At 36.7% G+C, this 12,000-nt stretch overlaps 1 protein-coding gene across 1 annotated transcript; it reads left to right on the top strand.

Annotated features, from left to right (window-relative positions):
- Positions 1-1,106: 1,106 nt before the first annotated feature.
- Positions 1,107-7,169, top strand: ramp2 (receptor activity modifying protein 2). Its single transcript, XM_005796705.2, has 6 exons — positions 1,107-1,211; positions 1,758-1,829; positions 1,915-1,944; positions 4,298-4,324; positions 4,474-4,645; positions 4,758-7,169. The coding sequence occupies exons 1-6, from the start codon at positions 1,127-1,129 to the stop codon at positions 5,005-5,007; spliced, it is 636 nt and encodes a 211-aa protein (XP_005796762.2). The 5' UTR covers positions 1,107-1,126; the 3' UTR covers positions 5,008-7,169.
- The last annotated feature ends 4,831 nt before the right edge of the window (positions 7,170-12,000 follow it).

Below are 12,000 nucleotides of genomic sequence, written 5' to 3'. Positions count from 1 at the left end.
GACTAAGTTACTGAAGATCACATTAATATCTTTTATTAATTAGTTACACAAATGCATAAAATAAAACAGAAACAAACAACAATGAGCATAAATTAACTCTTGGTGAGCCACTTTTGGCCTGTCAATTTGAACAGCTTTGACATTGTCACAGTAAAACTGAAGAGAGGATTCCTAAAATCAAACTTTGTCTTCTATTTCTGGGAGCTGATTTTGGATCTCAGGTTGTGCAGTATCAACACTTTTGCCTCTGATGCTCTTAAGATTAGTGGTAATAAATTTGATGATGATACATTTGTGAAAAGATTTTATGTATGATTGAAGATCATGTGTCAACTTTAGTCTTGAAAACTGTTGCTGTGACAACAAATTATGTTTAAGTTCAGTTTTGCTGTTCAACTCTCTTATCAAACAAATAAGAGAGCAGTTTCTTTCCCCCACATTTAATTTTCTCTCATCTAATTTCTTTCCTCCCCCTTTTTTTGATTGGCCAATTTCACATTCTTGCATTCTGTTCTTCTAATGTCACCCCACAAATTTGCAAATCAACCAACTAAACTACTTGGACCTTGTAAAAGGAGAACCTCCTTCATTATTATTTTTATTCAATCAGTCTGGCCAGGGTAAATTTCTTCCATGGCTTTTGTTCATTAGAAGTAGAAATAAAATGCATCATAATCCCCCCACACCCTAAGATCAGGTTTACAGTAATTAGGTTTGGATTAAAATTGAAACAACAAGAAGAAAATGAAAACAAATGGAAGAAAAAGAAAATCAATTTTTTTTTTGTAAATCACAGTTCTGTCAATTAGCTGTTGATTAAACACCTTTCTTAAACTTAAACCATTGTTTGTTCTCCTATTATCAGAGGACAGAGAAAGACAAAGAAAAGAGGGGAGAATAAACATGAAACAGAAATGCTTCATGCTTTCACAATTTCTGAATCAAAAACTAGAGAGAAAGTGGTGATGACTTTGTACCAGTGGAGCACAGCAGTTGTCAGAAACTTTTTACCCCATGTGGTGAATCCGCCCATACTAGGAAATGAGGCTTTCCTGTTGTTTCTTTTTCTTTTTTTAAGCCTTCCTGTGTAAAGGTTGAGATATTTAATCCCTTCCCACTAGTGAAGATGAACAGAGTATTGTTCAGCAAAATGACTGTCACCAGATTCTCTCTTGTGTTCTCTGGCTGCTTAGTGACTTTTCTCATTTGGGGTAAGTGACATTTATTTTCCTCGTCCATTTATGTATTAGGGTGAAGCAATGTTTACTCTTCATCTAATTTCTCAATAAGAAATCTGTCTCACTTTACGCAGGGAAATTACATTTAGAAAGAAACCAAACAACTGGTATGTTGTAGGTTCTTCTTAAATGTATAGACCAAATACATATCCAAACAAGAATTCAGTAATTATTTCTGATCATGTGTACGATTGTTAATACTGTTTAAGAAATAATTTGATTTCTGTCATATGAATAAGAAAGCTCCTCCTACTGTCATAACATTTGTTGTAAGTATGTTTAAATGTCCTTGAGTTGAATATATTAAGACTTCCTTAAAGAAGTGGGAGACAAAGGGAGGATGCACTAACTCCCCATAACGTGGATCTCGCTATTTCCTTCATCCTCCACACTTTCTCAAACATTGAAAAACGCGTAAAAACAGCTGTTGACGAAATATGAGTTCAATAACAGAGAATTTTATATCTTAAATTGACTATATGTCTTTGCATTGCCGAAATTTGAGTTTTCTTGTTGCAGGATGCACAAATGTAGTTTGTCTGGATAATGACAAAGCAACGGTGCAACCGCTCACAACAACAACAGTGTATGGTATGTGTGGATTTTTAAAGAAAATCAAAAATAAATCCTTTTGTATGTTGCCTAATGTTTTTAACCCATGCATTTCTTTATGTAGGGTATAATGAAACACAAACAATGGATAACGGTGAGTTTGAACTTGTTTTCTTTGAGCTGTTTATTGTGTATCTGTGCGACGCTAATCAATTCAAGTGCAGTGAAAAAATATTTGCTACCTTCTTAAAATACAAAATACAATTTTCAAAAAGATCATTTCATTTATTAATGGAAAAAAGAAATCCAAACCTATGTGAAATAGCATTTTCCTCCAAAACCTAGTAATTGGTTGTGTCACCCTTAATGGCAACAGCTGCCATAAAGTCTTTGTAATAACTGGTAATGAGTTTCTTGCATGACTGTGGAAGAATTTGGACCCACTGTTAATTGCAGAATTGCTTTAAGTTAGTCAGACCAGAGAATTTTTGAGCATAAATTTAAAGTCATGCCATGGCTTTGTGATCAAACTTAAGTCTAGACTTTGACCAAGGAAATCAGAAACCTTGATTTTGTTGTTTTTGTTGAGGGATCAGATTACAACCTTATCTGACTTTTTTTCTTTGCCCAAAGCCCCAGATTATCACACTCTCACCACCATGTTTAAGTGTCATTATGATGTTCTTTAAAAAAATGTTTTACACAAATTTTACACCAGATAAAATGGGATTCAGATAATATGATCTTTCAACTTTTTGCATGACATATTGTTTATATATACATATACATTGTAGAAACTTTAGGAGGGATGGTTCAATATGATTTTATATTTACTGTAGATGTTGTAAAGTCACAGATGGTGAATATGGAAGCATTTCTCCTGGAGGCTTGTTTGGGATCACTTCTTTGAAATTATTTGTTTGTCCTGGAACAAACAGAACCCAGAAAACAGATCTTGCAGACTTTGTTTTCCGTGGGGACATCTCCTCTTGTGTTTTGTCAAAAGGATCCAAGATAAACTCCTGAGGAGGTCTCCACCAGAGGGGTCACCAGCAGTAGACATGAGGCCCCTAACGGTTTCAGGGTTAGAGGTTAAATGAAACCTCATTACAACCACCCCACCCCCCACCTGGATCAACTTCCTCACTTTGTTCGTCATTCGCCCCACGCAACGTCAGTGATCAACGCATGAACTCACAGTTGTGAAACAACTGGAACTTGGAGCAGAGCCCCTTTCGCTGTTCCTCATCCTGTGCCTTACTATTTTTTTCTTTCCCCAACTGTCCCCCCACCCCTTTCCCCTGCCAACACTCCCGAATGTGGGCTCCTCCTCTGCTGAAAAGACACATTTCCTGATGTCATTACTAAATCAAAATGCTGCTCCTCAGCAAACAGATGTTACATGAGGTTGAACATATAGTTTCTGTAACATCAATTTAAGCTCTGAAATGTAAACTGTAGATTTATATATGTATTTCTTTTTGTGTTTGATCCTCCCTCACTCGGCTTTTTAAGGCTCCAAGAGACGGCAGTGAGGAACTACCCAGCATATTTGCGATAATCATGAGCTCTTTATGAGATAAAAAAAAAAAATAAAAAATTACATCTGATGTGGAAATGTTATGTATTCCTTGCCAGCATAGACATGTAATGGTCTTTTGAGTCTCATGGTTGTTTCAGAATAATAACTTATTCTATCTTTTGTTAAATTAACCTAAATATGAAATCGTGGCTGTCTGCACAGCACACCCTGCAGAGTCATGATTAAATCCACCCCAAAACGCTAAGCCCTAAATGTTTACTTATGTTTCCTATTTGGCAGAGGCAGCCCAAAAGGCAAATAAATCACATGCTGTGAGCTGGCCAGGCCTTTTCAACTGTGAGAAACTGAGACTAAAAAGCAGAACAAGAGTTAAAGAGTAAAGGGTTTTCAGATGTGAGTCCAGCCCCAGCTTGGGTGTGCTCTTTTTATTTGGGAGAATAGAGAGGACAATCTTTGCTGCCTCCACCCCTTTAAAAAAAAGGAAGAAAAACTAAAAAAAAAAAAAAAAAACGTGTGTTGAAGAGGCAAAGAGCTGCTGCCAAGGCGCAGGGCCATCAGACAGATCTTCGAAGAACATCTGCTATCCGCGGGTAACATTGTTTGGACATCTGGTAACCGAAGATAACCCTGTCGCGTTTCCTGTTATGCCTCGCTATACACATTCTGGAAGCTTCATCATTTGGGGAAAAGACACCTTTATTCTTTTTTTTTTGACATGAAGGGAGCTGTTGGTTTCATTGGGGTATTCCTCTCCTTTCTCTCTGGTGAGTGTGTGGTCTTCCTTTCACAGCTGCAGTCGCCTCAACAACAGTTGTGTTAGAAGAATTTGTGTGCTAAAACAGGCAAAGAAATGTCACAATGATTCGAGTTGATTTAGTAAGATTGTGTGTTTTGTGTTTTCTGTCTTTTCTTGTCAGAAGTACATATTTTACTCATAGAATGTTTTTCCATGTCTCTCATTTAGAGATCTCAGGACACCAACTGCAATTTCGTAGGTGGCATTTCTTACATACAATGCTAATGTAACATAAGTCTTTAAAAAAATGTAAAATTGCAAGTCACTGTTGTTACATCTTAAACTGCTATTATTCTTTTTGGATGTTTTCTCACATACTCTCCTTTTAATTCCACTTCTTGCAGCTTGTGCGAGTGATCCCGCTTGCCACAATATTTGTAAGTTCTGCGAGGAGAATTATGGCAAACCATCAATGGAGTGTCTTTCTTATATATTTGATGACTATCTGCATTTTTTCAATGAGAAAATGAGATCACTAAACTCAACTGACTGGTGCGTCTGGGATAAAGTGAGCAGGTAATCTCAATTACAAGTCACTAATTTTTACATCAGATATATTTCAAAGCATATGCTGACATGTTTTGGGAAATGTCCTTTCCCAAAACATTTTTTATTTTATTTTCTGCAGCTCCTACAGCGACTTTAGCACGCACACCGAGACCATATCTGACTGCCTGCTGATCCCATGGCCAAACTCACTGGTGGAAAAACTCTTTGTCAACATCCACTCTGAGTATTTCAAAACGTGCCCCACAGAGGAGTTTAGTGACCCACCACCAGGAATCGTGTTAGCCCTGGTGATCACTCCCATCTGCCTGATACCAGTTATGGTCAGCCTGGTGGTGATCAAAACCAAAAATGGGGATGGCACATCCTGATTTTAACACTAAATATGGCCTTTTATATTCATTTTTGTCCATCTACTTTACCATGCTTAGACTGATCCTATTCCTTCAATTCTCCAAAAATCCTGCAGACGTCTCAGTGACTCAGGACTAAATGGAGTAAACGCTTTGCTGCTTCGAATGATGTCTGTTGAATGACAAGTGTCTTCTTTGTAAATGACATGATCAATATACTGTGGAATAACAGTTTCCTGTTTACTGTATTTACACTTTATAGGGAAGGTTCAGTTTCTTGAAAGTGGGGTTCTTTGGAGTTGCCATCAGCTGTCAGTACCTTACCTCAGGTGGACAATGCTTAGAACATTTCTTAAAGATCCAGAAAGACAGAAAAGTGGAGTCCATCATTCTGAATCAACTCCAGTTTTTAAAGTTTCACAGCAACTCAAAAGAGTTACTTAGGTGGTTATTTAACATAAAAGCCATTTGCCATTTATGATGAAAACTGTATTGATTAATGATCCATTACAGTAACATTGTGACATTCTTCGCAGAAGAAAGAAATAACTGATCAGTGAGATCTGATTTGATGCTAATGGAATAGGATGTAAAACAGCCATAAGACTGCATTTTCTCAAACTACTGACCATGAACGTCAAATAAATTAATGCAAGAGAGAAAAAAGAATTCCAGTGAGCTACTTTTTTCATTATAAGACCATTGTTTTAGGATGAAAAAGATACATTTTATCCTAGTTCCACTTAGCCTACATGTTAGCAAGACTCATAACTTCTTTCCCTTCTCATAAACTGAAGGGATGCTTTGATCTTTACTTTATTGGAACATTGACTGCTGATAGTTACTCTGCAAAATCCCACCTCAATGTCCCAAACTTTCACTTTAAGGAAAAGGCTGTGAAAAAGTGTTGTTTTTAAACTGACCTAGTTACAATGTTGCGTTCTGTTTGTATTTGAAAGTTGGATTTTCTTATTTTCCATACAGAAATACAAAAAAAAAATCTGTATAAAGTCAGAATTTTAACTTGGAAAGTTGGAAGTGTCTGAGGAGTCCTGGGTTCAATAGACATGGTTATAGCACATATATTTAATTTTGCAGATGTAAACCCAGTTTAAAAATCCCCCCAAAACAATTACCGTAATCTTTTTTGTTGTGACATAGTGCTGTACAACATTTTGTGGTGGACATGTTCATGTTTCAATGCAGAATATGGAGAGAAATGCACTATTATTAAATCATATTACTGTAAGTGGTTAGCACTACAATTGGAAAAATCCCAGGGGTTTTCCAAATTGCAACTGGAACACGATTACTCCTGACGTGACTTCATTCTCAACTCCAGCCTCCAAAACAAATAGGATGCAACATAAGTATTGACTCAACCAGTATCAGCACAATATTCTGGAGTCAAACCCTAATGTAAACCAAAAACACATATTTAGTGTTGTTAGTGATGACAAAAGCTTCAGAGCTTGCAGTTGTAAAAGTATTATAACATTTTCAGTGACAGTCCAGATGTTTGGAATTAGCTTTGGCTGTTCAGAAAATTATGTTTAATTATAAATGAGCAACATAATATTTTGGTGCTCAAACTGAACTCGGATCAATGTTAAGTTTGATCTATGTTTGATATGTGTTAATATGACATGAAAATTAAGAATTGTTGAATGTATTTATCTGAAGGGGGTTCAAAGGTTAAAGCAACTGGAGCTCAATTAAAAGTGACCACTGCAGTAGAGCTCCCCATGCTGTTTTTCTTTCAGTAGCAAGGATTCTGTCTTCTGTCTAAATATTAACAATTCATAAGTAAATAATTGACAGTTTAACCTGACCCAGACAAAAGACATTTATCTGTCTGTGCAGACTAGTTATATACACTGAGTGATGACAAGAAGACCAATCTAAATTTCTTTGCTTGTAACATGACAGCGTTGATATGTGTTCAGTTGTGGATGACAGTAAAGCCACAGTAAGTGCTTTCAGATTTGGAGCAAAATGTGTATTCAAAAACTTTCCTTAAATTTTGTTGTTGTCAAGAACAAACGGATGTAATCCGCAGCCTCAAGGAATACATTCAGTCCCACCATGTACTTCGCACATATCTGTACACTTTTATTGTTTTGTAAAGTATTAAATCTAAATGGATATTTTACCATCCAAATAAACTGATCATAAAAATACTGGTTGTTTATTTGGCTGTGCTGCATTGAAAATAATGGGAAAATAATAATAGGAATACAACTTTTGCAATGGAAAGACCCTGAGTCCAACTCAATTTTAAGACAACTAACAGGATTGCTGCATCATTCTGTTAAAAGTATCCTCTCCACTATACTTTTGTTTGATGAACTTCCACATATGGCCATGCCTTCCCCCCTTCATGATATCTTCAGTGGGGAGTATTTTGTTCTACAGTTTCTGTGCTGTGTGAGCCCTGATGTAGTCAAGGAAGCCATGACAGCAGCCATGCATCACACCCTCATCTGGCACACACACACCCCCATACGCATGCCCACACACGCCTACACACTGCACTGAGAGCCTCTGTTTAATGCCTGTGAGTGTGTCCTTGTGTGTCTGGGCTGGGCTATGTGGGAAAGTGTGTTTTGTGACCTTTCTTCCTCTCTAGATATAGGGTCATGCTCACCACCTCTACCACCCCATCCCCCTCTTTCTGATCTCATCCATTTTGTGTCCCTCCCTACTGTTATTTCCAGCAAACTGGAAAACAAGCTTTATACTATACTAAAAGATGTGAGTGTATATATATTTTACGGTATATACATCTATTGTCATCATAAAACAGCATCTGCATGATTTTCACAGCTTAGCCAACAATACCCAAGTGGATCATAAAACTCCAGAGTGCAAAACTTTGCCCTCTTGTGGCTTTATGAAGAATTGTAACAAGCTGTTTAGTTTGAGTACATATGTTGTGATGGGCCTGTCGTTTTTTAGATTATTTTTTATTGGCTCCCCTGTTAAAAATGTGTAGAAGTCTTAAAAATAAAGTAATTTTTTTCTACAGTAACATATCATTAGAAAGAATAGCTTTTAAGAAAATTCTCAGTGCCATGCTACTCAATACCCCAAATAAATGTCAATTTATAAGTTATATAATAATTATTAAGCCCCTGCTTCATTGAGGTATATGTATGATGTGAGGTAGGTCCATTTTGCTGAGACAATTATAGTGATAAGAACAAGAAAACATGTGATTCAAGTGAGGTAGGTATGTGTTGAACTTTATGTGTCATGAAATAATAATTATAAAAAAATACCAACTATTAAAAGGTTAAAAAGGAAACTGTGACAAACAATGATGAATGATTGCCTAAGTTTGTCTGGCCGCAACAGTGAGGAGGACGGCAAGAGAGTGAGTTTAAAAAAAAATAACAATCACAACAACCTCACAGTTAGAATTGGTGCAAAGAGGGTCAATGTGTTTCCTCATCAGGCACTAGACATTATGTCTGCTGGCTACTTGGAGATCATGCAAGGAAAAAGACTTTCCCCTCTAAAGTTGATTGATTTGTGGGGTGAAAAACAAAGAGTTGAATATGTGAAAAAGCACTGCAGGTGATGTAGGATCACACAACTGTTTACCTAGACATTTTCAACAAATTTCTGATAGTATTTGGCAGAAAACTGAAAACATAATTTGACCAGGTAATTGTGCTGTAAAGAGGAGGAGTGGAAATCTGCATGAAGCAGTGTTTAATTAGAACCTTAAAAAAAACACTCAACATGTACTCGTTGTTTGGGAGTGCTCCAAAGCCTCTTCTCTCTAAGAAGAATATAGCAGCACATCTTAGTTTTACTGATGAAATGGAACAGATATGCGGCTTTTTCTTTTAAAATGCAGTCTCCCTCTTAAGAGGGATCTTAAGAGAACTTTGCAGACATAAATACATGTAAACCACAATCAAATGAATCAATGTTACTTAAAAAAAGGTAATTCCTCCATGACAATGGTGCAGATGAGTACTTGGAGTTATAAGCGTCAAAGGCAGTTTTAAGAGCTTTCAAACTTCTTAAAACTCCTCATTTGTATAACCCCTCTCTCTCTTTTCATGTCTGTGACAGTCTTTTCTGAATCCCTTTGCCAAAACATTGAAGCTGACCTTAAGCTTGACCTTCTCCTTTTTCATCATCATTAGAGAACTTGGGAATATTTTTGCTCCACTTCACTCGAATTTTCAGCTGGTGTTGAAAGAAGGCTGCTCCCACTCTACAATTCTTTCAGCTTATTCTGACTGATCGGGGAGCAGTTCTGATGTCAAACCCACTTGAATGTACAATCATCAGCTGCCAGCGTGATGTCAGCCAGCTGAAGGGTCAGCTCCAACACAGCAGAGCCAGCTGCCTGGCTCACAAACCAACAGAAAAATTAATTACTTATGTCACGTTCAATATCTCACATCAAAGAGTGAAGTTTTTTTAAATTTATTATTTCTGGCATGTGAAGGATGTGTAGAGATTCGTATAATGTGTACTGGAAGAAAGCAGATTGAAACTTCATTATACAACTATAGAAAAGCATCCAAAGCAGCATTCATTCATCCATAACACATCAATAACTTGGCAATCTCCAATATAACTTTCTTTTTTCATTTACTTTTACTGATGCTCTATAAAGCCATGAACCTGACACTGTCAGCCTCAGTGCCAAAGTCTCTCTATGCTGCTATGTTTTCTGCAGTCAAGCTGCAGTCAATGCAAGGATGGCTGCAGGTTTAACTGCAGTCCTGGCTAGTCCACCAGATAATTGGGACATAAACATTCATCTGTTTGCATGAAAGAGACCTAAGACCATCACTGTATGTATGTAATATTTTGCTTTTCAGTATTATTATTGGTACTTAAGGTGTACTTTTATGAACTTTAACATTTATCTTGCTAACTAAGGCCAAGAAAGTTTGACATGTATCTCTTTGGTTCCTTGCAGTTACTCTGAAGTTCTCACAGTACTTCACATCCATCCTCTCGAAAAGTTTGGCAGCTGTCTCAAATGTTTTACACATGTAAATAACTTTTCAATATGTAGAACAAGGAACTTTAACTTACAGTTTTCTGATTTTATTGCTGCTTTTGTAGAGGTAGCCACACAGATAATAGGTGGTGTACAGATGGTACTTTGGGAAGCTCTGAGAGTTTATGGGATAATAACCAACTTTTTTTTAACTTGAATAACTGTGGACTAGATGTACTGCATTTTATGTACTTATTGTCTAAGATTCCCCACAGCCAGTAAATTACAATTCAAATAAACACCTTCAGCAAATGTCTCATTTCTTGATTCAGAGAAAAAAATAAAGACTAGAAAACCAAGGGAAATAAAATCTTTTTTCTGTTTTTCTGTAGGAGGTTGGACAGATTTATTTCACAGCTGAATATGTGTTAGTGGACAGACACCATTATGGTAAGCGACAGAGCGCAGCTCTTAAATGTGCAAAAAAATATTTCATAAACAACCTGGAATTGAGGAGAAAGTGTTAAAGTGATAAACAAAACACTGACACATCCTCACATTAAGCTATGACTGCTAAGTTGTCAAGGAAAGCATTCAAATCTGCAGGATAGGCCAGAAACCAAAACACAACGTTAGACTGAAAAACACGAACAAGAACAAATAAAAAAAAAAGATTACAGATAAAAAACAGATCCATTTCAAATCTTGTGGGAGATTGATATTCAAAATGAACCAACCAAACCAAAATATTACAAAATACTTAACTTGCACAACAGGGGTTGAAAATAACTGCATAAAATGTCCGGTCTAATATAAAAATGTAGCTCAAACTTTAGAGGTTCTGAAAATCCAAGTTATTTATCAAAATGTAAAAAAAAGTTGAGAGGGGAAAACAATGAAAGGTTCTCCCCACGTTATCTGTAACTGTCACATGATACACATTTGTGTTTCTCTCCATGCTGAGAGATTTCAAAACAACAAGCTAACCTGAGCTGATTTCTATATCTAGCCAGGAAAAACATAACTTTTGGCCCCTGTGTTTTAGCTGAAGAAATCATGAAATAGATCCCGCATGTGTTTGGAAACAAGCGTGCATATCAGTGAAACCCCGCTCTGGCCTGAAACTTTTTGATTCTTTAGAGATTAAACTAACAGTGGAAGCCTGAAACTGACAAGAAGGCAGCCAGCCCTCTGTTCCAGGCTGTCACCCATCAGGTCAGACACATGGTGAACTATCAAAGACAACCAGACCCTGCTGGATGTCACGACATGTTTGGTGCTGGTGGCAGCTCAGGAAGACAGAGACAAAGTAGTTGCAGAAACAACAAAGAAAAAAGAAAGAAGCTTTGATCAGGAAGGAAGGTGTCTGACATCATTAGTTGGACCCATTGAATGAATACATTTAATGTATTGTATTTTTATCTAATATGTTTTACCCTTTACTTTTCAAAGATATTATTTTGATTTGGAGATTCATCTGTGGGTGTAACCACGTTTCTTGTCGTAGCAGACCTCTAGATGGCAGTATTTGAGAGCATTTTGTGCAGTGCACAACCAAACTTCAGTTGCAAAGGTTTAAAAGATTATAATTATTATTTATTTTAAAAAAAAAGCTAAATGTGTTTTTGCATGCATGATTTAAGCTCTGAAGTTTATTTTCAAATATCAGGTCAGGGAGGTTTGTCAGTTTTTGCTTCTGTGTGCACATCCAGTCAAGATTTCTGTTACAAAACATAGCACACGCAAACAACAGTTGGGGTTGTTTTTTGTTTTTCAGGTAATTGGGTGAACAATTTCTAAGATTTCACCTCACATGTGGTTCTCTGCTGTTCAGATCAGCTTGTTTTTCAGCATTATGTTCAGGTGCAGAAGCTCGTGGATTTCTACACCTGTGCTCCCCTAATTCTTTTTCTAACCACCTTCCTCTTTGGAGGTAAACTGCACCTTCTTCAATTCACAAACATTTCCTTGATTCAAAGAGGATGGGATACTTTCTTAATTCTTTCTATTTCATATTTAAAATCTCTAATTCTACGCTC

This window comes from Xiphophorus maculatus, chromosome 16 (assembly GCF_002775205.1).
Source record: "Xiphophorus maculatus strain JP 163 A chromosome 16, X_maculatus-5.0-male, whole genome shotgun sequence".
Taxonomy (NCBI): domain Eukaryota; kingdom Metazoa; phylum Chordata; class Actinopteri; order Cyprinodontiformes; family Poeciliidae; genus Xiphophorus; species Xiphophorus maculatus.
This window is presented reverse-complemented; position numbering and strand designations above follow the sequence as displayed.